Here is a 21408-nt window from a genome sequence, read left to right on the forward strand (position 1 = left end):
CGATCGAAGTATTGAAAAATCTGTATCTGTATTTGTGCCCTTTTAAAAGAAATTCGGGGGGGGGGGGCTGTCAAAAGCCTAAAAATGTAGTCAACTGTAGTAAAAAAAATTAATATTAGGTACAAAAAAAAAACAAATTATTTTTTCAGACATATAATTCACTTGTTTACATAACAAACCGACAAAACACATTGAAAACACACTGGTTTTCGCAACAAACGACAAACTAAATGTTAAAATCAATAGAAAATTCTAATCGGAAACGAAAATAGAATAAAAAAAAAACAATTTGAGAAAATGACGCACACGACCCTATTACTATAACACCTAGACAAAAAAACCAATAATAATTCAGTTTTACCTGTTCGGTGGTACTCGCCGTCAACAACCTAGATTAACCTCTATGTACAGTTCCGACTGGTTGGTAAAACAACAACGCTTAAGTACGGTAATTATAAGGTGACGAGGCAGAGCAAACGTCGTGGTATGTGCAATTTACATATTACAATACACACGCCTTCAATAATATAACATTACCTTGGAGACCATATTATAGGATAGGATATAGGGTAGTACAACAAGAATCGAGTTGGCAAATAAATAAAACATGTATATTTTATTCTCGAGGACATGCGATTTACAGCTGCTTATTGGTTGGTTTCCTGTAGGTTTTTTTGTAAAAGTCCCAGAACAAAATAAACATAAACATGTCTTGTGGCAAGCCAATGGCGATCAATGCTTTTGGGAATTTGCAGTCCGTCGCCATCATTGCAATGAAACCGTGAACTCCGGTGATGACGAATTGAATCTGTAGGGGGAAAAACATTTCAGAAAACAAAATATAAATATCACCAGTATAAAATAATCATTTGACGTGTTTTTAATTGGTTTCTGTTTTTTAATTTTTTCTATCTAGACCGACGATATCTCCCTAATGGCTGAACCGGTTTCAGAAAGTTTACTTAAAACATTATATAATTTGGCAAACCGTTTAAAGTTCGCCCTTTCAACTTGAAAATCGAGAAAACCCCCTAAAAATTAATAAAATGATGTTTGAAAATTAGACCGAAGGAATCATTAATCAGCTGGTGGGCTATAACTACAATTTTTTTTTAAAAAACTGGCTGTCAAACGTTATAAGACTTTAAAAATTCGTCGGATACGTCTTAGTATCCAAGAACTCGGTTTCTGATAAATCCATCAAAAATCGCCCATATCAAAATGTAAATGAAGTCACTTTATTTTTGCCCCACCTACATATTATATAGTGTAGGTGGGGCAAAAAAACAACCCTTCGCTTTTCGAGCACAGATAATATTTATGTTTAAAAAAACAATTTTGCCAAGCTGTTAAATTTGTACGCCAATTTATGTATATTATATATTTCATAATATTACCAATTGCAATTGAGTTAAATGCTTCTTCCACCAAGCTTTCTTGTATTCCGGTTTCAGGACGGTCAAGAAGTAGTAGCTGTACATGACCACGTGAACGGAGGCGTTTATCGTGCCGAAGAAAGCCACTTGTCCTCCTATGTAACGTAATTAAAACAGGTCGAATATACTGTTTTATTAAAATATATGTCTCACAAAATGTTGTTAAACATTAAAAATACTTTGTCTAATTTTTCCTGAAAAATACAGGGGTGCCTAGTTATTTTTTTTTGAAAAACCTGAACTCCGTCAATTACTTTGTTGATAGTAACATGATTTTTTTAATTTAGCAGTTATAATTTAATTAGCGTTTAATTATTATGTGTCTACATTTGAATAAATCAATATCCTAACTCAACTCGAAGGAACCACAAGAGGAACAAAGCAATTATTTTCACTGAGAACATTTTTTTTCTACACAATTTATTATAACTATTTAATATGATTATAATTTGCGACAACCGGTTGGGTTAACGGGTTTTTACCTGGGAAGAACTTTGCTACAATCCAACTGAAGAACAGCACCATTGAGTGGTGATAGATGTGCAAAAACGTCACTTGATTCTCTTTCTTTCGCAACACAAAGAATACCTGTAAAAAAAAAACGACGAGAACGTTTGCTTATAATAAAAAAAAAAGTATAAACGTGCTGGCAAAAAAAAAAAATCTACAGTAAAGTTTACTTAAATGTTAATCGTGCTTTGTCCTAAAAAATCATTATACTTGTTGAAGTGCGACGAGAACTAAACCTCTGACAACTTACCGTTATTTATATTATTATTATCGTTATCGCCTTACCGTGTCGAGTAGATCCAAAACCTTGGAGAAGTAATACAACCAGACGACGAACAATTTCTGTACACATGCGGATAGGAAAACAGAACATAATCAACGGTTAGGTTAGGTTAGGTGGTATAATTAAACGGATGGGAAACAAATAATATTACTTCTTTTGCTTTAGGCGTGTCGCTGAGGTCGATTTCTATGCAATCGAACCTGTAGTCGTTGTCCAGCCACACCAGTCGAAATGCCTGGGAAATTTCCAAAAAATAATAATTCAATTCATCCACAGTTAAGTGCAGGTATTATGTTAGTTTTTGTCACCTCTTTCACTAGATACACCGAGAAAAACACTTGGACCACGTCGTACACCATAACGATCCGGTCGATGTTGAAAGCTCTACGGTTTTTCATGTAACTGGGACCCAACTTGAGGACGAACAATAAGTAGGCCACCAGCAGTATCAGCGTTGGCCATGCCGAACCCATTAGAAACAAGTCCTTGACTCGGTGGTCTAACGAAAACAACGACAGGGTTGACTTATGTGAAATTCTTGTAAGTATGGATGGCACAAGTTGTGATAGGTATGTCAGTTTTTATATGGAAACTATTATTTAAACTTCCCCATAACCACACTTCCCCAGGACGGCAACTCTTGTCGTGGACTTGTTAGGTTAGATCATTTAAAAATACATATTGCCAGAATATCGAAAACCAATAGTTCCTAATGATATTATGATCTAAAAATGATATACCGCACACTTGTTTCGCAAAAGTGACACATATCTGATTATTACAATGATGATAGCTTAGAAACACAATTTTTTTACTTTTGTCCCTTTTTAAACACATCTGCGATATGTCCTTCTTTCGCCCCTTTTCAATAATATATCATATTAATCACCAAAAACCAAATTTTTGGTTAGATTTTAAATCCCTGGTATCATATAGAATGTGTTTATAATAACAAAACTATATTAGAATTTTAATATCAATTAAAAACTTAAATAATTGTTGTACTTTCACAAAAGTTGGAAAAAGTGATGTATCGACATACCTATTTAAATTATTTTAAAGAATTCTAACTTACACCATTATGTGAGACATTCGAAATGAACTGGATGGGTTATAATGAAAATATTAAAAAAACATCTCTATTGTTTAATACAAAACAAATTAACTGTTACCTGCATTCTCTTCTATCCATTCGGAAAAGTTACTAAGGCTATTCAATATGACGGACATCTAAAACACAAACATGATTTCGTTAAACAACACTTTACAATATATTTTAATAAAATAAAAATCCATTGAAATGCATCTCTTAGAGTGTACCAGTTTTTCCTTTTTTCTAAAAAAAAGCCATATAAACTAAAAGTACAACAAAATTTGACATAAATTGAATTACAATTGTTTGGAATTTTTTGCTGAATTTGGACTTTTACAATTTGTAGTTATTTTACAACTTTGAAGATCCTTAAAAATGTACATATTTTGGTTTTAATTCCTGATGCAATTTAAGTGTAACATTTAACCAATCGAGTAAAAACTATCTTACAACATTCAATTAGGTAATATTTGTTTACAACTTAAATCGCCTAAAACAAAAACAGTTAATAGCTACAATAAATATCAGATAATTTTTAAGGCCAAGGGGATTTTATTGGGACTACATCAATAATAATGATGCTACCGAAGCCAATAAATTATGCATTAATACTAAATTGTATTGACGGTTAAAAAATAGCGTCCGAGTGCATAAAATATCTAACCTCGAGCCTAAAAATGAATTCATAATGATTTTCATTATGCACATATTTGTTAAACGTCCAACAACAGTACTTTTTTTCTAAAGGTTAAACTTATCGTTTGAAATTTGTCGACCAATTTATTATTAGGCATAATATGTATTGTTATAAAATATATGTTAACATATTATGTAAATTTTTTATTTTACAAAGCAAATTGTAACATTTTTTTGTACAGTCAGCAACATGCATAAAGTTAGAATGGACAAATTGTACTTAGCCGTTGAATTAATTTGTCGAGTAAATAATGAGTCCTAAATGAATTACTATATAATTATAAATACCATCGAGTAGTATTTTATTTAGACAATACATCTACAAATAAGTCTAATAATGACAATATTTATTCCTATTGAAATACAGTAAGCCTTAACCTAGAAATGAATTAAAAATATGTATAATCTGTCTGTGGCAAAAGAAAAAAGTTCTAGAAATATAAAAACTAATTTACATAAAAATAACTTTTATACAAAATCCGATTTAGTAGCTTCAATATAGATTTTACAGGAGAGCAAAATTAAATTCCAACGCCTTCTTACTGGTAATTTTCTTTAATATGTACTTTGAAAATATGTGAACAAACCCAGATGGAAAAAGGTCGACAAATTATATAATCATATCGTTTTCTACAGAGACTAACTTTCAATATTTACTCTCCTGTGAAATATCATTAAAAAAAAACCAAAACCATTTCGATTGCCGTTTGTCCCATAAAGGATGTATCGAGTATGGAAAATAATCTACATGCATTTTCTTTTGGACAAAACGGCATAAATAAAAAATTAAAAAAAAAAACCAACTCACGTTCCAAATAGTTTATTTTCCGTCGCACTGTAACAGTATACCGATAAAATAATCGACGGTGGTCCGGCAAAATGATATAGTGTATTTATTCTGTAGGTATATGCTATTGCTAAGGTGGTAAATCACTGTGATAATAACAATTGCACACGGGCCCCGTTTATACGGTATTCACGCATTGCCCAAACAACGTTGTACCCGAGAAAAATACTCCAAGTGTGACTTACGGATGCCTCGGGCGATCCCCAAGACACTGGACGGTTGATTTTTGCATAAATAATTAAGGTCAAGCAGGAAATGTTAACATTTACAAAATATGAATCGTTGGCCGAAAGCAGCGGACTTATATAGGAGCATAAACAGCATATTTATATATATATTTTATTCATTTAGCCTATACACAGTAGATACGTTTGATGTGTATACAAGCACATTATGCGGTATTGTTTTAATGAACCACTATAATTTTCATTAACGGCAGGAGCGCTAATGTAAACTTGAATTTTTAATTGTATGTTTTCCAAAAAGCATTTTACAATATTTGAATACATTTGCAGGTGGGCTCGAATTAAATGAGACCGAACTAAGTATCTAATATTTTAACGCACAACAATACATAAAGCTTATAATCATTAAAAATTATGCTTATGTTGTTAAGTCCAATATAATATGAAGGGTACAGGGAAAAAACCAGCAAAGTCACTTTTTTCTAATCTAAGAAAAACACGTTTAAGTAATGCTAAAATATGTTTTAAAATGTTAAAGAAATACTTAAAACTTTTAAAAATATTGTATATTTTTGTTTATAATCGTGCTTAAAAGCAAAGAACAGATTAGTTTTGTATCAAAACGACTTTTATAACAAAAAATTGACATTTTTAAAAAGTGACTGCTGGTTTTTTCCCTATACCCTTCATATATATATATATATATTATAAATCACCAAAATAACAATAATATTGTATAATTTAACTTTAAAATAAAATAAAATAGTTCTGATACTACTGTAAAAGTATAAATTATAATTGTTCTAAATAAAAACCTCTCCAAAGATATTAAAAAAGATAAAGCGATATTATAAATTAAAACCAAAAATTAAATGTAACACTCGTAGTTACTCAACAAACTGATTTGCATATCAAATCGAAACCCAAATTATATATTAATCGATTAGATAAAAAAAAAAATAAAAAATAAAATGCTAATCGGAAACCGTATAAAATGTAAAACAGTATTGTGAATTGAAATCAAGACCAAAGTCGAAGAACGATGAAAATTGAAAATTGAATTAATATCAAATAAATTAGTATTCAAATTTAATACACATATTCATCGCCTTGTTAATTGTCGTTATCATTTTTTATCTTTAGAGAATAAAGTTGCAACTAAATGGGTTTCAAAAGCTACTCACAATAGCCTTCCTCTTGAATCTGTTCTTAACATTTATCTAATGCGTTTTATCACTATGGTCTATGTTGGTGTTCTAATTCCACATTGCACTACCTAGTTTAGTTGTATTGTTAATTTTGTGTATATAATTTTCGAGCTAAATATTTTATAAAGTTTATGTAAAAAAAAATAAAACGGGTTTAAAAACAAATATATTTACAATATTAATATTTCAATATAATATAAATTATTTGCTTGTTTATATTTATAAAATAAATTATAGTTAAAATGATTAGAAATTGTAGTAATAATCATTTTTATCTTCAGTCTCACTTTTGAAAATATAAAACACAATACAAAAAAGATGGGAAAAGTTATATTTTAAGATTAAAAAGAAGCCAGGCTTTTAGGAATTATTATGACAGAGTGAAAAAATCACCAAAAAATATCAACGTGAATGAGTTGACATTAAATAAATGGACAGTGGAAGTTAGATTTTTTTATTAATAAAGTTCAACACTATTTACACTCGATATTATTATTTCATGTTAGTCGTTTAACTTTTCCATATTCGTTAATGGAAATTTATGCTAATTTAATTGAATCTGAATAATTATTAATGTCGCTTTAAAACAATTAACAACAACGATATTGTAGGTATTGTCAGTTAGCGGTACTTCCACCTACGTCCAACCAAGTGATTCTAATAAGACCCTAAACAACACAATACGTTCATCGGTTTTGGAAATCTGCAAATTGAAAGGAAAATGGCTCAATTTGATAAATGTTTTAGTGGTAAAATAAGTAAATGATTTATTTTTCATTTTTCTAATTCATATTTTGTATCTTCTCCACAAACTCTATCTAATGAGCTTAGAATCTACTTCCATGTTATATAGAGAACATGCACTTGTTACTATGAAGTTACAGTCTCGATTTTTTTCCCTTTCAATTATTACACTTGCTTGATTTTTAAAAATCGAGAGAGTAATTATAATAACGAAGTCACTTTTAGATAACATAATATTATAATAAAAGCATCTGGTAAATCGCGCTAGGTTTTTTAACATAACAAATTCGAAGAGTTGCAATTTTAGTCAGTCGCTTACATCTAATTTTCCCAATAACGAAAAATAATGTACTTCTACTAAACCGAGACACTGTTCAAATACTTATTATTTATATAAAAACTTAAATACCTAATAAATCAAATTTTGTTTCTGTTTGAACAATTTGAATAATAAAACAACATTTTATTTGTTTAAATGGTTTAACAAATTGTCAGTTAATATTGTTTTTATATTGAAATAAAAATAATATATATATATATATATATTTTTTTTAAATATTCCATCCAAGTATTTGCTGATTTTCAGGATACTGAAAATCGATATCTATTTTATTGAATTATTAATAACTACTACAGTTAAATTTACTACCTATGTATAAATTAGTCAACGTGGTGGTGTGTCTTTAAAGACGATTAAAAAACTGTTCAAAAGACGTCAAACAATGAATTCTACGGGTCCTAATTAGTAAAATAAAAAACATGGTTTGGAATTTGTTTATTTCTGCCAAGTTTAGGGTTAAACACAATTGCACGGTAGAACGGCGTTGGAGGCGTTGTTTCGGCAAAATGGGTGTATGTTTGATTATTCTGTTAATGAATGTAATATTATATATTATTGTACAATCTCTCTTTTTCCGTGCGTACGATATACTTAACGGACGTGCTCAGGGCGATAATAATAAACATAATAATATCACTGAAAAACGGTTATTGTGTGATAATAATAATATTACCTGTACGGTTGTATTGATGCTGATAAGGTAACGACTCCATGCGGCGAACGTGATTATCGGTCAACGTTCAACACGTAACTGCAATTTTAATTATTTTAGTAAACCATTAATAAAAAAAAAAAAAAAACTACACGGAAACGTATTACTGGCACAATCAGAAAACCAATAAAAATTACCCTGTTGCCCGTGAGCAGGGCTGATGTATAGAAAATAACCGTCAGGTTAACATAAAAACCGTGTTTGGGCAACAGACGCCTAAATCGATGCGTTACAAACATAATATATTTATATTAAATAACATATCTATAAAAATAATACTATAATAATATTGTGTGTGTGTTTCTTTATACATATATAAGTCTTGGTACATTGTAGTTATTAAGAGGAGGAGGAGGTCGTATTTTCCAGAGAGAGTTCCGCTCCAAATTCGTTCAGTAACTCCTTGATGGGTTCGTTTATGACATTGGTATCAATATAGGTCAGGTTCTGTAAAATAAAAACAAAGCATTTGTACGAAGCGAGAAACGATAAAAGAATTTCAGCTGTTTTTAAACAATTTAATGGAGTTTTGTTTTACAAATTGACATAATTTTTTGGTTTTACAAAATACCGTTGTTTTACACGATAACAGCTATGATAAATTTAACTTACGGCAAATAGCCGGTTAACAAAGTCTTAAATTTTGTCGAAATAATTAGTGTTTTAAATTTACTAATTTTTAAAACGTCATTAGTAAGTGACATTTAACTTTGTTTATTTTCAAAACTTTGTATTGTAATAATTGATGTTATTTTAGTTTAATAATTAAACGTTATACCTTCAAACTGTAATGAATTTTTTTCATAATATTAGATAACAAATGGCTGAGTGAAATATATATCAAATTTTGCAGTTTTTAGTATTCAATTTTTTTTTATGCTTTTATTTAGTGTTATTGATACAACATGTATGAATATTGAAAATCAAATTTTTATGACTGCTTAAATTTATTATCGTTATAGGCTTTGCAACTAACATAATTTTCCTTCAATTTAGAGTTATTTTGACAAATTATAGTGCTGTGTTTTTATATTGAAAAATGTATCGAGTACTTTTCTTAAAATAGATCGTAAACGGTTAAACTTTTTCAACTTTTGGCCTGGCAAAATACCTTTTTGAGGTAAACGGAAAATGTATATAATAGTTAAATGAAGTCAGCAAAACGACTAAAGCGTTTAGCCAGTCTCCCATCTGAACCAGCCTGTTAAAATTCCTATTTTATCTTGTTGAATAATTCTGGTAGGTATAATTGATAGCGTTAAGTACCACTCAATTTTTTTTTCATTATTATTTAAGCCAATTCGAGATTAATCGGTTGTCTGCAGTTAAATTTGTTCCACAATCGAAAATTACCTCTTTTTGAAGCAACGTCGTAGTGACTCCGATAAAGGCCGCTATACTGGCTGGCTCGTAGACTTTGTGCAGACATCTTTGTACGTAAGGCACGACGTCAAACGAAAAACAAACGCACAATCGTCCGAAAACTTTTTTTTCATTCTGTAAGTCAAAGTATACATATTAAAGCCATATCGTAGCAACAAGTTAATAGCAATTTCCTAACTTGCTGATACGCTTTAAAGTCTTTTTGGCAATACATCGTATACAAAGCACGCGAGGCATTGTACAAAGTGGCGTGTAAGCATTTGGTGATTTCGTCGGCGGCTGCGTAAGGTGCATATTCTCCAAGATCGTTCAGAGCGCTCATCACGCTATTACAGAACTTCGCCAAAGGATAATACTCAAACACTGGCGACGGGATGTCATCAACCTGAAACCGTTGACAAAGTTGTTTTAATTTCAGTTTCTCAACAAACATTTTTCTAAATACAATGATTTACAAGCGTTTAGTGTAAATTCAAAAAAAAATTGTTTAACAATAAAAATAAAATAAACACTTTTTAATTTGATTTATTTATTTTATTTTTTTTAGATGTTTAATTGATTCTTTTTTAGTAAAATTCAATAAAAATAAACTCATAAGCGATGGAATATAAGCTTGCATTTTTATAAATTTCATTTTTTCGTATTTTTTTTGATTAAAAGTAAATATCATACATACTATTTGTACACAAAATTAATCTTTTATGGATATTATGAAATATAGAGAAAAGATGAATAACATAATATTAGTTTACCACAAATATGGGTAAGTAATCCAATAATTTTGTACATTTAAATAATTAGCTTTAAATAGTATTTTAGTTTGTAATCAAATAAATATTGTTGGTGTTGGTGTAATTTTCATTTTTTATTATTGGTACATTAACTTGACACACTTACGTCGTCGTGAGTTTGATTCATTCTGACATGTCTTATACTAGACTGCAGAAACGTCTGCAAGTCCGTTTGCCATGTTTTTTCGGAGTTTTTCAATAGTTCTTTGAATCTCTTGACAGTAACATCGACAAAGACCGGAGAAATGAGACCCCTGAAATCGGCTCCGATGTGTCCCATCGATTGGCCAAAATACATGCACTGTGTGAAAATCGTTTCTAACGACGATGGAGCACATAGAGGTAAATCGTTTTTAAGAGTTTCAATAAACTGGCAAATCTAAAACATACACAACTACAATAGTATTATTGAAATATTAATACAGTAACAGAAATCACAATACCTTTTGGTTGGCCCACGAATAATAAAATAGTAGCTTTGACGACCCGATAGCTGAAGAATGATCTTCGGAACAGAATATCAGGTTGTATTGTGTCGCTATATTGGTAAGACAGGCTCGTGACACTTCAACAGTTCTTAAAAGATGTTGACTATCTAAGAAATAAAATTTTAAATATTTCTTCAGGTCAAACAGCAGTCAAATATTTGATAACTTAAAAAAACATATTATAAAATACACTATAAAAAAAAAAAAAATTAAAAAGGTTTCAAAATGATTAAAAAAATATTTAAACTAAAAGTTATAAAAAATAAATAAAAATTTGTACTTAAATAATAAATATTTTAATAGTCTAATGTTATAAAAATATGTTTTTGTCAACTATTTGGTAAATGAATACCAAAGCTCAAGTAAAATATTAGTTATGTCAACACATTTTCAGACTTTGTTTCTCTTAAAATATTTTGAATAAAAAATACAAATTTGACTATAAGTGAAATATATACTAACAGTCTTATAAAAAGTTGGAAAATTGCAACACAAAAATTGTAATTTTAAACTTTGCATTACCTTTGAAACGTTTCTGTAAAAAATTCGAAATATAAAAAAAAAAAAAAAAAACAAATGCATCAAGTTCAGAGCATTATTTTATAATAATGCTCAGAACTTGATAATTATAATAATTTTTTAAAACTATTTTAGCCATTGGAAGTGTACACATCTGACAGTTTAATTCGCTAAGGTCATAAGTCCATTTTTGTTTCTCTAAAAACTAAATTAGTTTGCAGAAGTTTTCAAACATTGTCCTTTTATCCTCCCAAAATTTTATAAGAAATAAATCATCACTAACTCAATGCGTTTTTTTGCATTCATTTTTCATTTCAAGACTTACGACCTTTACAAATTTGGCTGGTGTTAAATTATTTATTTCCTTACAGCTATCGTTGGTTATGTTTTGTAATTTTTCGTTAAACCAAGAGTTTCTAGTTTGTAAAAATTTAATTGCGAGTTGTTCTTCGTTGATTTGTTTGGTAGTCCTCAACAGGCGAACAATGCGCATGCAATGCGGTAACTCTAAATCGGTCCTCAGTTCTTGATACAGCGCTAATAACAGTGTCGACCGGTGTTTTTCGACTTCTTCGTGCAACAACTAAAAAAATATATATTATGAGGGTCGAACGGCTTATACTAAAAATATTGTTATATTATTTATTCACTGACTTTTACGGCTGGAATAGTACAAGGTAGAAGTCTAGCGTGTTCGGCCAGTTTTAAAGCTTCGTCGTACAGCTTATTCTGCACACACGACAGCATAAGTTGCGGAAGCTCGAGAGCGTGATGCATAATACGAGAATTCCAAACCATCGCCAAAGTATTTCGGTTACGTTTTTCTTTGACGTCGGCCCACTGATGTAGCATTTCTTGACACTCTAATTTAAGTGTCGATAGTTTATTATCTAAATCAATGGTTTTCTTCTGAGTAACGTCAAATTCACTACAAACAGACTCGTAACAGTGCGATGTCTTTACAAATGTTTTGTAGTTCTTTAAGGCTAAGTCTTTTATTTGTTGAGCCATGACGGCGTTTTTGTCTTCCAAAAATTTCGGTTCTTTATCTGGAAAAAAAATGTACATTTTAAAAATTACACCATTAATTGTCAGTAAAAGCGGTAGAATATTACTTAGTTGCTCGGCTGTACACGTTCCGAGATGTTGTAAATAATTTTTAATGTTTGGTAGATTTTTAAAATCCTCTGAAAAAAAAATTTAAGTAGGTAAGTATAATATATTATGTTTTATACAATTTAACTTAAAATTTAAATGTTGTTCATTAAAATGTGTTGATTTACTTAATAGTTTAAAACAAAGTTCTATGAATTCAATTAAAAATGTTTAGATATATCTTAAAAAAAAAAATTATTGAAGCAGTAAGCTAGGTTAAAATTTTATTGGCGGCACTAACTTATGTTTTTTTTTTGGTTAATAAGAAATATCATACTCGGAATAAAGGCAATCAAGATGATGTGTCGAGGGTTTCTGTCATACTCAAAAGATGACAATTTTATTTCATGAAAGGAATTTAAGTCAACTGAAATATCTTTGACATCTACTCTTACCGGTGACAGAAATTTCATAAAATGTATGTTGCAACAGATAAAAAAAAACCATTTTTAGAAATTCAAAAAGCTGACAGTCAATATTTCCCAATTGAACTCTTACTTTGAAGTTCTTCACAACTGTACAGCAACACAATTGAAAGAATTGCGTTTCAACACTGATACGACTGTCCAACAGAAATGTTTAAAGCCGCTCATACGAAGATATTTTTATGGCATACAGTTGTTTCGTTTTAAAAGTGTCATCGTGTGAATGCAGTTTAAGTAGCGGGTAGGTCTTTAATTATCAGTAAAGAAATATCATTGAGTATACATAAATAAATATTTAGAAGCAAAATAAGATATTATTATTTTTGTAAATTAAATTAAATTATAATATTATTGGTGGTTTTATATTTTATACATTTATGTCCTAGAACCGTATTTATTGGCCCACTGTGTATATGCGAATGGATAATGGGCAGAAGAAGAACTCGCGAAACATTTTTTTTTCATACAGATAATTAATGAAAGTATCTGTACCCGAGAGGCGTAACTATCAAAATGTTATTCACGATGATCCAAGTTCTATGGGTATTTTTTTAGCAGTTACAACCAAATGATCCATGTCCATAGTTATCATATCATTACTTATACATTTCTGTATACATTTTTTGCTTCTCTGGAAAGTTCAAAAAACGGACTCGGATCGTTATGCCTGTCAGGTACAGATACATAATACACACAACTGTCCACCGAATATTTAACATACCGGGTACGCCGTCTGGGAACAATAATTCCGTTAGTTGTCCGTCGTCCATCGTGGATATTGTTGTATTACAATTATTATGAGTTAGAATATGAGTATTAGGAAAAAAATTGTATTTTAAAACGTAAATAATAAAAAAACAAAACAAATAGGTAGTCAGTAATTATAATATTAGAAAAAAATATTTAATTGAAAAACGAATAGGAACAAAATATCAGCTAATGGTATAGTTTGTCGACAAACAGATTACAGACGTGTCTGTTATCAGTTATCACCATTATTGTTATCAGTGTCGGAGCCGCAGCCGCAGACTGCTACCGGCGGCGGCAGTGGCGCGACAATTATTATTATGGCGAGCGCGGGATCTCGTGCCATGTTCCAAACGTGCCGCCGGCACGTTCAGTTTTACAGGATCTGCGTGCCAGTTACCATATACCGGTGTCGAATATAAACTTTGGTAACGTGCGAGAAGTATTTTTGTTTTTTCTTTTTCTAAAAGTAAATTCAAATTTATTTTCCTTTCAAAATGTGTAACGGTTAGAGATTTTTGTTTTTTGTCCAAAAGCCTTTCGAGGGCTTTCGAGTTATTTTCCGGTTTTAAGTTAAAAAAAAACACTTCCGTTTGAGTGCTACCTACAATTATTGTAAATCATGGGTCGTCGATGCGACATCCGTCTGATCGTCTTGATTACAGGTAAGATGGCCATTTGATACCGATTAAACATTAGGAAGACTATAATATCTTTTATAGAACAATAATTAAAATAATAAACCAATTGCGCCAGTGTCCATCCGACGACACCGTGATGGAAGGGACTTGTTTAAAACGAAAATATTTCCTACGCATTATAAATAGGTATTCGTCTCTAAACACCATCGTTTACAACAGCGAGTGGATACTGCAAATGTTTTCCATTTCTATCTTGATTAATTTAATTAGTTTTAACGACTTCTTTTACAAAAATCTATTTATATATATTTCCGTAAAACAATTACGTTTAAAGAAAACTATAATAAAATCTGTGTAGGAAATTAAATTCATCTTGTGTGTTTCATGTAAAATAAAATAAAACTTTGCACTTTTCTCCCTCTTACGAAACGTGCTGTGTAAAACTGCAGTCAAAAGCTGTTTAGAAGAGTAGGGAAAATCTCCCTAGGGGAAATATTATAGTTCTTAAAATGTATTATTAATGGATAGAAGATATTATGTTATAATTTGAAAGCTGCCTTTGAACGTGAAATTTTCCTTAACGGAAAGTTGAAAAATAGAAAATTTCTTATGCGATGACGGTAAAATAATAAAATTTGTAATTATTATTGAGAAAAATGTCACTTTAAATTATCACTCTGTTATTACTTTTAAGTAAACTAAAAATGTTTAAACAGCTTTTGAACAAACACCGCCATGGTCGATTTTTGATTGGAAGTTTTAAAAAAAGACATAAGTAGTAGAAAAGACTTTAACAATCACAACCATAATTGAAATAATTAACCAAGGGTTAAATAAGACGATCTTACAATTTCTCATTTAAAGTCAATTTTATTTATTCAGTTTTCAAATTATTAGTTGTAATTTCCAACACAGAAATAGCCCAAATTTAATATAATAAAGTTTAATAATTTGATATCCTTGAAAAAATATATGAAAAGAAAACGGTGCAATACGTAACTCAGTATTTTCCCACGCAGTTTTAGATGTAATGTTTTAAAATTAGAATGAACTTTGAAGACAAGGCCGAGAGACCCAAACCTTTCAATGTAAAGCTTTTTGGAGGGTATATTTCAGCCTTATAAAAACACATATTTCTAGTTAAAAATCAAACAATTGTAAGGTTTTGATGGTTTGAGTTATTTGCCAACTCTGAGGATTTCAGATCTGAAGTAGTGTTGCGGACTGTACTAGTTTTGACAAGGCTGCCAAGTGTCAGTTTAAAGTTAAATGACAAATAAATAAAATCAAAAGTTTAAATAATACATATTTCCTGACAGAGTTGTTAATAAAAATCTTAAAATAAAAAAAAAACCCAGCGGGTTCAGTTTAAGCCCAGAAAATATTTGGTTTTTACCAAAAAATATGGGCTTATGTTTAACAAATTAACCGGGTTTGGCTTTAAAAAAAAAGAGGCTATTGCCAACTCTGTTTTCTAAATAAATTTGCATGCTAAATCTTATGATTTAAAGCAAATTTCCTTTGGTATCACTTCTTAATAGACACGAAATTATTTTTAGCAAAAAATCAATGAATATAACATTAAGCGAAGTTCCATGTCACGCAATTAGTAGTCTATGTTATTAAATTCACATTGAATAGAACAAAATATATACCATTACACCCACAAACTCCCAGAGGAAAATATATTTTACCTACCTAACCCTAAGGGCTAACTTTGTGCGACGACAACCGACAGGGTTAGGTTGAACCTTACACATGTATTTCTATAGTCTTATCAAACATCCATTAGGTAAGGTAAAAAAAGAAAAGCTAGGTAAATTTTGGTCTTAACAAAAACTACTTATTATGAAAAAGCAATTTAGTCGAGTAAAAAAAATGTTCAAGTTTTTTTTAATAAAAAAATTTTCAGAAAGTTATATTAATTTTCAAAACCTTTTTCGAGGGTTTTATTCATTCTGACGTTAAAAAAATAACAATTACAATATAGAATAGAAATGCATAGGTTGGTAAACGGTGTTTTCTGATCACGCAATTAATTTTAATAACAAAAATATGTGATATTGAATTTGTATGTCTATGCAGTGTTGTTTATATCAAATCATACTAACACACGACGGTTTTACTATATGTATTTATACTTACATAGTAAGTACTTAGTATATCTATGTAATATATAGATGTATTTTTCTTTTTTGTTTCTATTTTTTCAAACACATGGTGTACATGCCGTGTGAACGTTATTATTTTGTCGACTCCCTGTAAACCAGTTAAATAATAAATAAAAATAAATAATTATGTTTCGTATACAATACAACTGGTTAATTCGAAAGACAACGCATAAGCTATACGTTATTGGAATACTTGAGTTTCAGAATATCTGAGATTGAGATTTTGTAATTTTCGAGAAAAACAAAAAATCAACTTTTAAATATGCATAATAAATCACATAATGCATACAATCTGTTTCTTTAGAAACGCCATTGTTAATAGAAAAGTGCAGAAAATAAAATAAATTTCAATATTAGTATAGAAGCGAATTACTATAGAAGAAAAAATAATAAAATACAATTTAATAAAAATGTAAGTGGACTAAAAGGGTACAAGTACAAGGTTACAATAAAAAAATATTATTTTTAATTTTGTTTCAAAGTGATAACTACAAGTGTATACTTTTTTCTATTTAAAATAAGAATAAATAAATTATTGTTTACTTAAGTTGTTAATGGGATAATTATAAATCGAATCCAACAAATAATTACACGCACTTAATGTAATTTTTTTTTTTGGAATTTTTTATTTATTTTAGCAAATATTCGCAGACTATGTGAGTTAATAAATGATTAAAAAAAAAATTCAAAATCTCAATTTTTCTAGCGGGATTTTTTAATTAGTAAAACTTAAACAACTTTTTTGTTTAAACAGTATTCATAACAAGACTTTAGTCTTATACAAAACCATATATATGTTTTCTTGTTAGACAAGCCTTTATAAAATATATGTACATACAGTGAAGTTTAAAAATCGAACTATACCAATGTAAATAAGTTAAATTTATATACACATGTGTAGGGTGTATACATAATGTATTATTACCTATATTAGAATAGGTAAGAGGTTATTATTTAAAGTTCAATATGTTTATCGTAGAACCTGCTTATTTGATTTTGATGCAAGTATACAATTTTCATAATGAATGACAAAAGGATGTACCTAAGTGCATATGTACGCTTTTGATTTATTAGTACAGAGTTTTTGCACTCGTATCTTTCTGAGAAAATAATTTCATCCAAACCTAATACAGAATAATAATTACTGTAGTATAAAAAATTGTATAGTAAAATTTAACAAAAAAATCGATGTTGACTACAATGCTACAATATCTGTGCTCTTTTGGTTCACGCAATACATTTGAACGATTTTCATATTGTACAATGTACTTTACACACTTAACTATAGTACTTAAAATAGTCAAACATCTATTTAAATGTTATCGATAAAAGTTTTTGAAACCTCCAATGTAGTTATAATGTAGAATGAAAATATAGTGTTTTGTGTACCCTTCCGGTTTGTTGCGTGTCCGGTGTCACTACAGTAATCGACCATGTATTTTTTTAGCGACCCTTATACTATGCAAATTGTCATAACATATACACCAGCCCACATTTCCCTGGCGTTAACCTAATAATGCTTTTAGTTGAATTAATGTCGTTTATTATAACTTATATTTTTATTTCCTATCCAATTGTACGGGATAATTTTTTTCATTTGATGAACGTTTGCTCGTTTTTTGGTAATTTTATTAAATGCTTTTTCTATTATTAAGTTGTACGCGTCGTTTGTTCTGACTTTAGGAAATGGTAATACATATAATGGAATGTATATTTTCGAGTACCGGGATGGCCCAATTAAAAAAAAATAGCGCTTCATAAAAATTAAAAAAAAATACATTTACAGCAATACACAACTATTACAAGTGTCAAATTACATAGAACAATATATTATACATATTTGACTATTTTTTTAAGGTATCCTTTTTTTTCTTTTTTTTAGTAAGCTGATTTCATAAATATATGATTTTCAATATGTTGTAATATTACTATAATCCTATATTACTATAATATAACTGCATCAGACCGTTCGTTACAACATCTTACTTTAATATGCCCATACAATGACCCCAGTATACCTAAGCTACATTTAATGGAAGTAGATAATACAGGCTTAACTCAAAAATAATTATGTCTAAATTACTGTAAAGAGTAGTTGTCGCCATAAAAAAAAAAATATATATAAGCATTTAATACATGTATATTATGTTGGTATTACTCTATTTTGTTAGTTCAACATTAGTCTTAATGTTAGACTACATCAGCTGATTACTGATAATGTGTCTAATATTATTCACATTAAAGAATTAAATATTAAGTCATTTATCTAATAAATAATTACATAAAATAAATATTGAAGACAAATTAGTGTGGATGTCTTTCAGTTATTAGTAATATAATTTATAAACATTAATATGGTATTATTGAGGGACAGACAATATTATATACTTGCCCACCAAATTCCTCGCTACATCACTGATAGTAGTAGAGCATATTTTATACTCGAACTAATAATTATTGTTGACTTTACCGAATGTCCTGTACAATTTATTTTTGTTGACAATAATAATAACTTTATGTCTATATTAAAGAATCGATTGTTCAAACAAATAGTAATTGTACTAAATATTGACTGTAAATAATTGATAATTATTCGATATTAGGTTAGTGTTCGTGTATTTGTAATGGTAAAACAATTTTTAAATTGATAAACTCTTGTGCACCAAAAAAAAAAATATATATATATATAACTTAACACACAATTCTTTCTCGTCTTAGAAAAAGAATTTTCATTGGGAATTTTGAATTTCTGATACTCTTTTAGATTTTCTAAATTGATAAATATATTTTTATTTTTTTAACTATAAAACTCTTTTAAGATTTTTTTATATCGGGAATATTTTAAAACTAATTTGATTTATATTTACATTTAATTGAAGTAAGATTATATTTAAATTTACTAAAAACAAGTAAAAACAGACTATTAATAGCACAATTTATAACTAGTATTGTACATCAAAAACAGAACAAATATTTAATTTTTTTTTAAATGTTGTCAAGCAAGTTTTTAAAATACGGTATAATGAAGTTTTGTCACAAAATTTAATATTTCAAAAATTTGATTTACAAAACATGTTTTAAATCAATTTTCTCATCTTCCTGGTGCTATTATACGGTGTATTAAATGATCAAAAATAAATTTTAATATTAAAATTAAACATTTTTTTTTATTAACCAAATTAAATTGAAGGTTGATATTTGACTTTTGAAAAATACGCTTCATGTTTTTTTAAACAAATATTATGTTTAATCTTTGATAATTAAAATATATAGGTAATAAGAATTGTATTGGTCTTTTTTTTTTTGCTCACACAATTATTCCGTAGGAAAAAAAACTGTATGAATCATGGATGAAAATCTCGATTACCCTTTAAGTGAGCTTGTGCAATTTTCAAACGGAAACATTTCCTACTTTAAACCTTATTTCCACGTAACCATTGTTTTTTTTTTTTTAAGGGAAGTACCCAGTTTTTTTAACGAGTATGTATTTGCTCTCTGTTTAATTACGTTGGCTGTCGACCAAACATCGAAATAAATAAAAATGAATTTATATTTTTTTAGCATACATTGTATTTTTATTTGCACTGGCGATTAACGGTAAAAAAATAATCCATTTCGAGTTCGAAACCTAACTGGGATTAATTTAGGGTGAATGTTGTTTTTTACTGACGTTGTGCACTATATGTATTCAGCGTAGGATCTTTTCGGGGAATTTGAGTTCTTTCCACTTGTATTAAACCCCAACTCGAACGAGTACAGTTGTCTGGTACACGTTTTATCGCTGTAAACACACACGAGATTACCGTTGATATTTTGATCTATGTACACAGTTATATATACATGTACACAATATCGATAGGTCTGTGCAACACACTCTGCAACCGGCATTAACATAGGGCTCAGAAAAACACAACAAATTCAGTAATGCGCAAACTAATGGATTTCCGGCGGTGTAATGGACTTTGATGACAGTGTTTCCAAAATAACCGACACTGGGCAATAAGAGCGTCTTTATTACTACTTAATGTCTTAGCGGCGGGCAGCTGTTGCTGATTTCCTTGTATATCACCTTCGTACGATAATAATTATCATGTACTAACTGGCTGTCACGGTATCGTTACACCCAAGACGGCAGGTGACGATTAAAGAAAAAAAAACTTTTTAAATTAAACTTCCTTTCAAAAGTTTAAAACTTACAGTTTAAAAAGCGGTAAAAACTTTACTCAGGACTCTAATCATATTACGGGTTCCTTAGTTCTATAGATATAATTGTATTTTCGGTGTAGGGATGTTTACTCTGCAAAGTTCTAGGGTTTAAGCACTGAAATTAGGTGTTAACTTGTATCAATATAAACTAACGTTTCGGAGGACGCTTCACTCTTCATATTCATTAAGTTGTTCATTGTAGGAAATGTTTAGTAAAACCTTAATATTAGGCTAAAACTATAATATGAATAATCGTTAGTACAGAAATGAAGATCTTTTATTAGCAATTCATATTTCTTTATCAATAAATGATATATTTCTATTGACTAAAAAATGGAACTTAAATTTTTTATTCGTTTCTTATAAAATATATTCTATTTTATTTTGTTAATTTTTTTATTCTAGTAATAACATTTTCTCAATACTTAAATAACTGTTGGGTTGGGGGTGGGTTTTTAATAGTTCTTGAACAAACCATTTTTTTTTTATATATGTTTAAATAGTTACAACTTATTTAGTATATTATACAACTTTTAAAACCGCCAACGTACATCGTTTAAAAATATTATTGTTATCAGGTGTAATGTAATATTAGATGTTATATAAATATTTTACCTATTATGGATTTTTATATTAAAACTATTCAAAAGCCTATAAAAGTCGACCTGCGTGACCATGTTTTATCATTTGGCGAGTTATGCATTGCAAACCCAAAGGTAACATACCATTTGGGTTTATTAGCGTTATTAAGTGTCGTGTTTATTAAGTTGTACTTTTAATAGCTTCATGAAATGTCATAAATAATAACATCTGTCCTTTATGTAGTTT

General features: G+C 29.2%; 3 protein-coding genes across 4 annotated transcripts in view; 1 reads left to right on the forward strand and 2 right to left on the reverse strand.

Moving 5' to 3' along the window:
* Nucleotides 1-589: 589 nt before the first annotated feature.
* On the reverse strand, nucleotides 590-8057 carry LOC126835727 (elongation of very long chain fatty acids protein AAEL008004-like). 2 transcript variants are annotated; one of them, XM_050568494.1, is made up of 8 exons: nucleotides 8016-8057; nucleotides 3402-3459; nucleotides 2538-2728; nucleotides 2381-2464; nucleotides 2232-2288; nucleotides 1919-2024; nucleotides 1398-1531; nucleotides 590-808 (listed from the first exon to the last, which is right to left on the reverse strand). In XM_050568494.1, exons 2-8 carry the CDS (start codon nucleotides 3457-3459, stop codon nucleotides 638-640), a joined length of 801 nt encoding a protein of 266 aa, XP_050424451.1. In that variant the 5' UTR covers nucleotides 8016-8057; the 3' UTR covers nucleotides 590-637. The 2 variants fall into 2 exon arrangements, with proteins under 2 accessions (XP_050424451.1, XP_050424450.1); XM_050568493.1 differs by lacking the exon at nucleotides 8016-8057 and adding an exon at nucleotides 4827-5115.
* Nucleotides 8058-8275: 218 nt separating this feature from the next.
* On the reverse strand, nucleotides 8276-13770 carry LOC126835726 (conserved oligomeric Golgi complex subunit 8). Its single transcript, XM_050568492.1, has 9 exons — nucleotides 13537-13770; nucleotides 12351-12422; nucleotides 11890-12284; nucleotides 11605-11818; nucleotides 10672-10823; nucleotides 10335-10607; nucleotides 9616-9822; nucleotides 9408-9551; nucleotides 8276-8501 (listed from the first exon to the last, which is right to left on the reverse strand). The coding sequence occupies exons 1-9, from the start codon at nucleotides 13583-13585 to the stop codon at nucleotides 8394-8396; spliced, it is 1614 nt and encodes a 537-aa protein (XP_050424449.1). The 5' UTR covers nucleotides 13586-13770; the 3' UTR covers nucleotides 8276-8393.
* A 159-nt stretch (nucleotides 13771-13929) lies between these two features.
* LOC126836031 (neural cell adhesion molecule 1-like) overlaps nucleotides 13930-21408 on the forward strand; it is a 122522-nt gene continuing 115043 nt past the window's right edge. The window contains exon 1 of the mRNA XM_050568986.1: nucleotides 13930-14227. Coding sequence (XP_050424943.1) covers nucleotides 14185-14227 — 43 coding nt within the window. The 5' untranslated portion in view covers nucleotides 13930-14184. The remainder of the gene's footprint in view (nucleotides 14228-21408) is intronic.

This window comes from Adelges cooleyi, unplaced genomic scaffold (assembly GCF_023614345.1).
Source record: "Adelges cooleyi isolate 19-005CV unplaced genomic scaffold, UGA_ACOO_1.1 ACOO_flye_CR_arks_rails_tigmint_CR_PRNA_23, whole genome shotgun sequence".
NCBI lineage: Eukaryota > Metazoa > Arthropoda > Insecta > Hemiptera > Adelgidae > Adelges > Adelges cooleyi.

Excerpts from the sequence above, each read along its gene's own strand:
- LOC126835727 (XM_050568494.1), bottom strand. The coding sequence starts at position 3,459 with ATGTCCGTCATATTGAATAGCCTTAGTAACTTTTCCGAATGGATAGAA. Across the intron at positions 2,729-3,401 it reads ATGGATAGAAGAGAATGCAG|ACCACCGAGTCAAGGACTTG; the intron begins GTAACAGTTAAT and ends TGTTTTCGTTAG. Across the intron at positions 2,025-2,231 it reads TTTTGGATCTACTCGACACG|GTATTCTTTGTGTTGCGAAA; the intron begins GTAAGGCGATAA and ends TTTTTTTTACAG.
- LOC126835726 (XM_050568492.1), bottom strand. The coding sequence starts at position 13,585 with ATGGACGACGGACAACTAACGGAATTATTGTTCCCAGACGGCGTACCC. Across the intron at positions 9,823-10,334 it reads TGAATCAAACTCACGACGAC|GTTGATGACATCCCGTCGCC; the intron begins GTAAGTGTGTCA and ends CAACGGTTTCAG. Across the intron at positions 8,502-9,407 it reads CGACGTTGCTTCAAAAAGAG|AACCTGACCTATATTGATAC; the intron begins GTAATTTTCGAT and ends TTTATTTTACAG.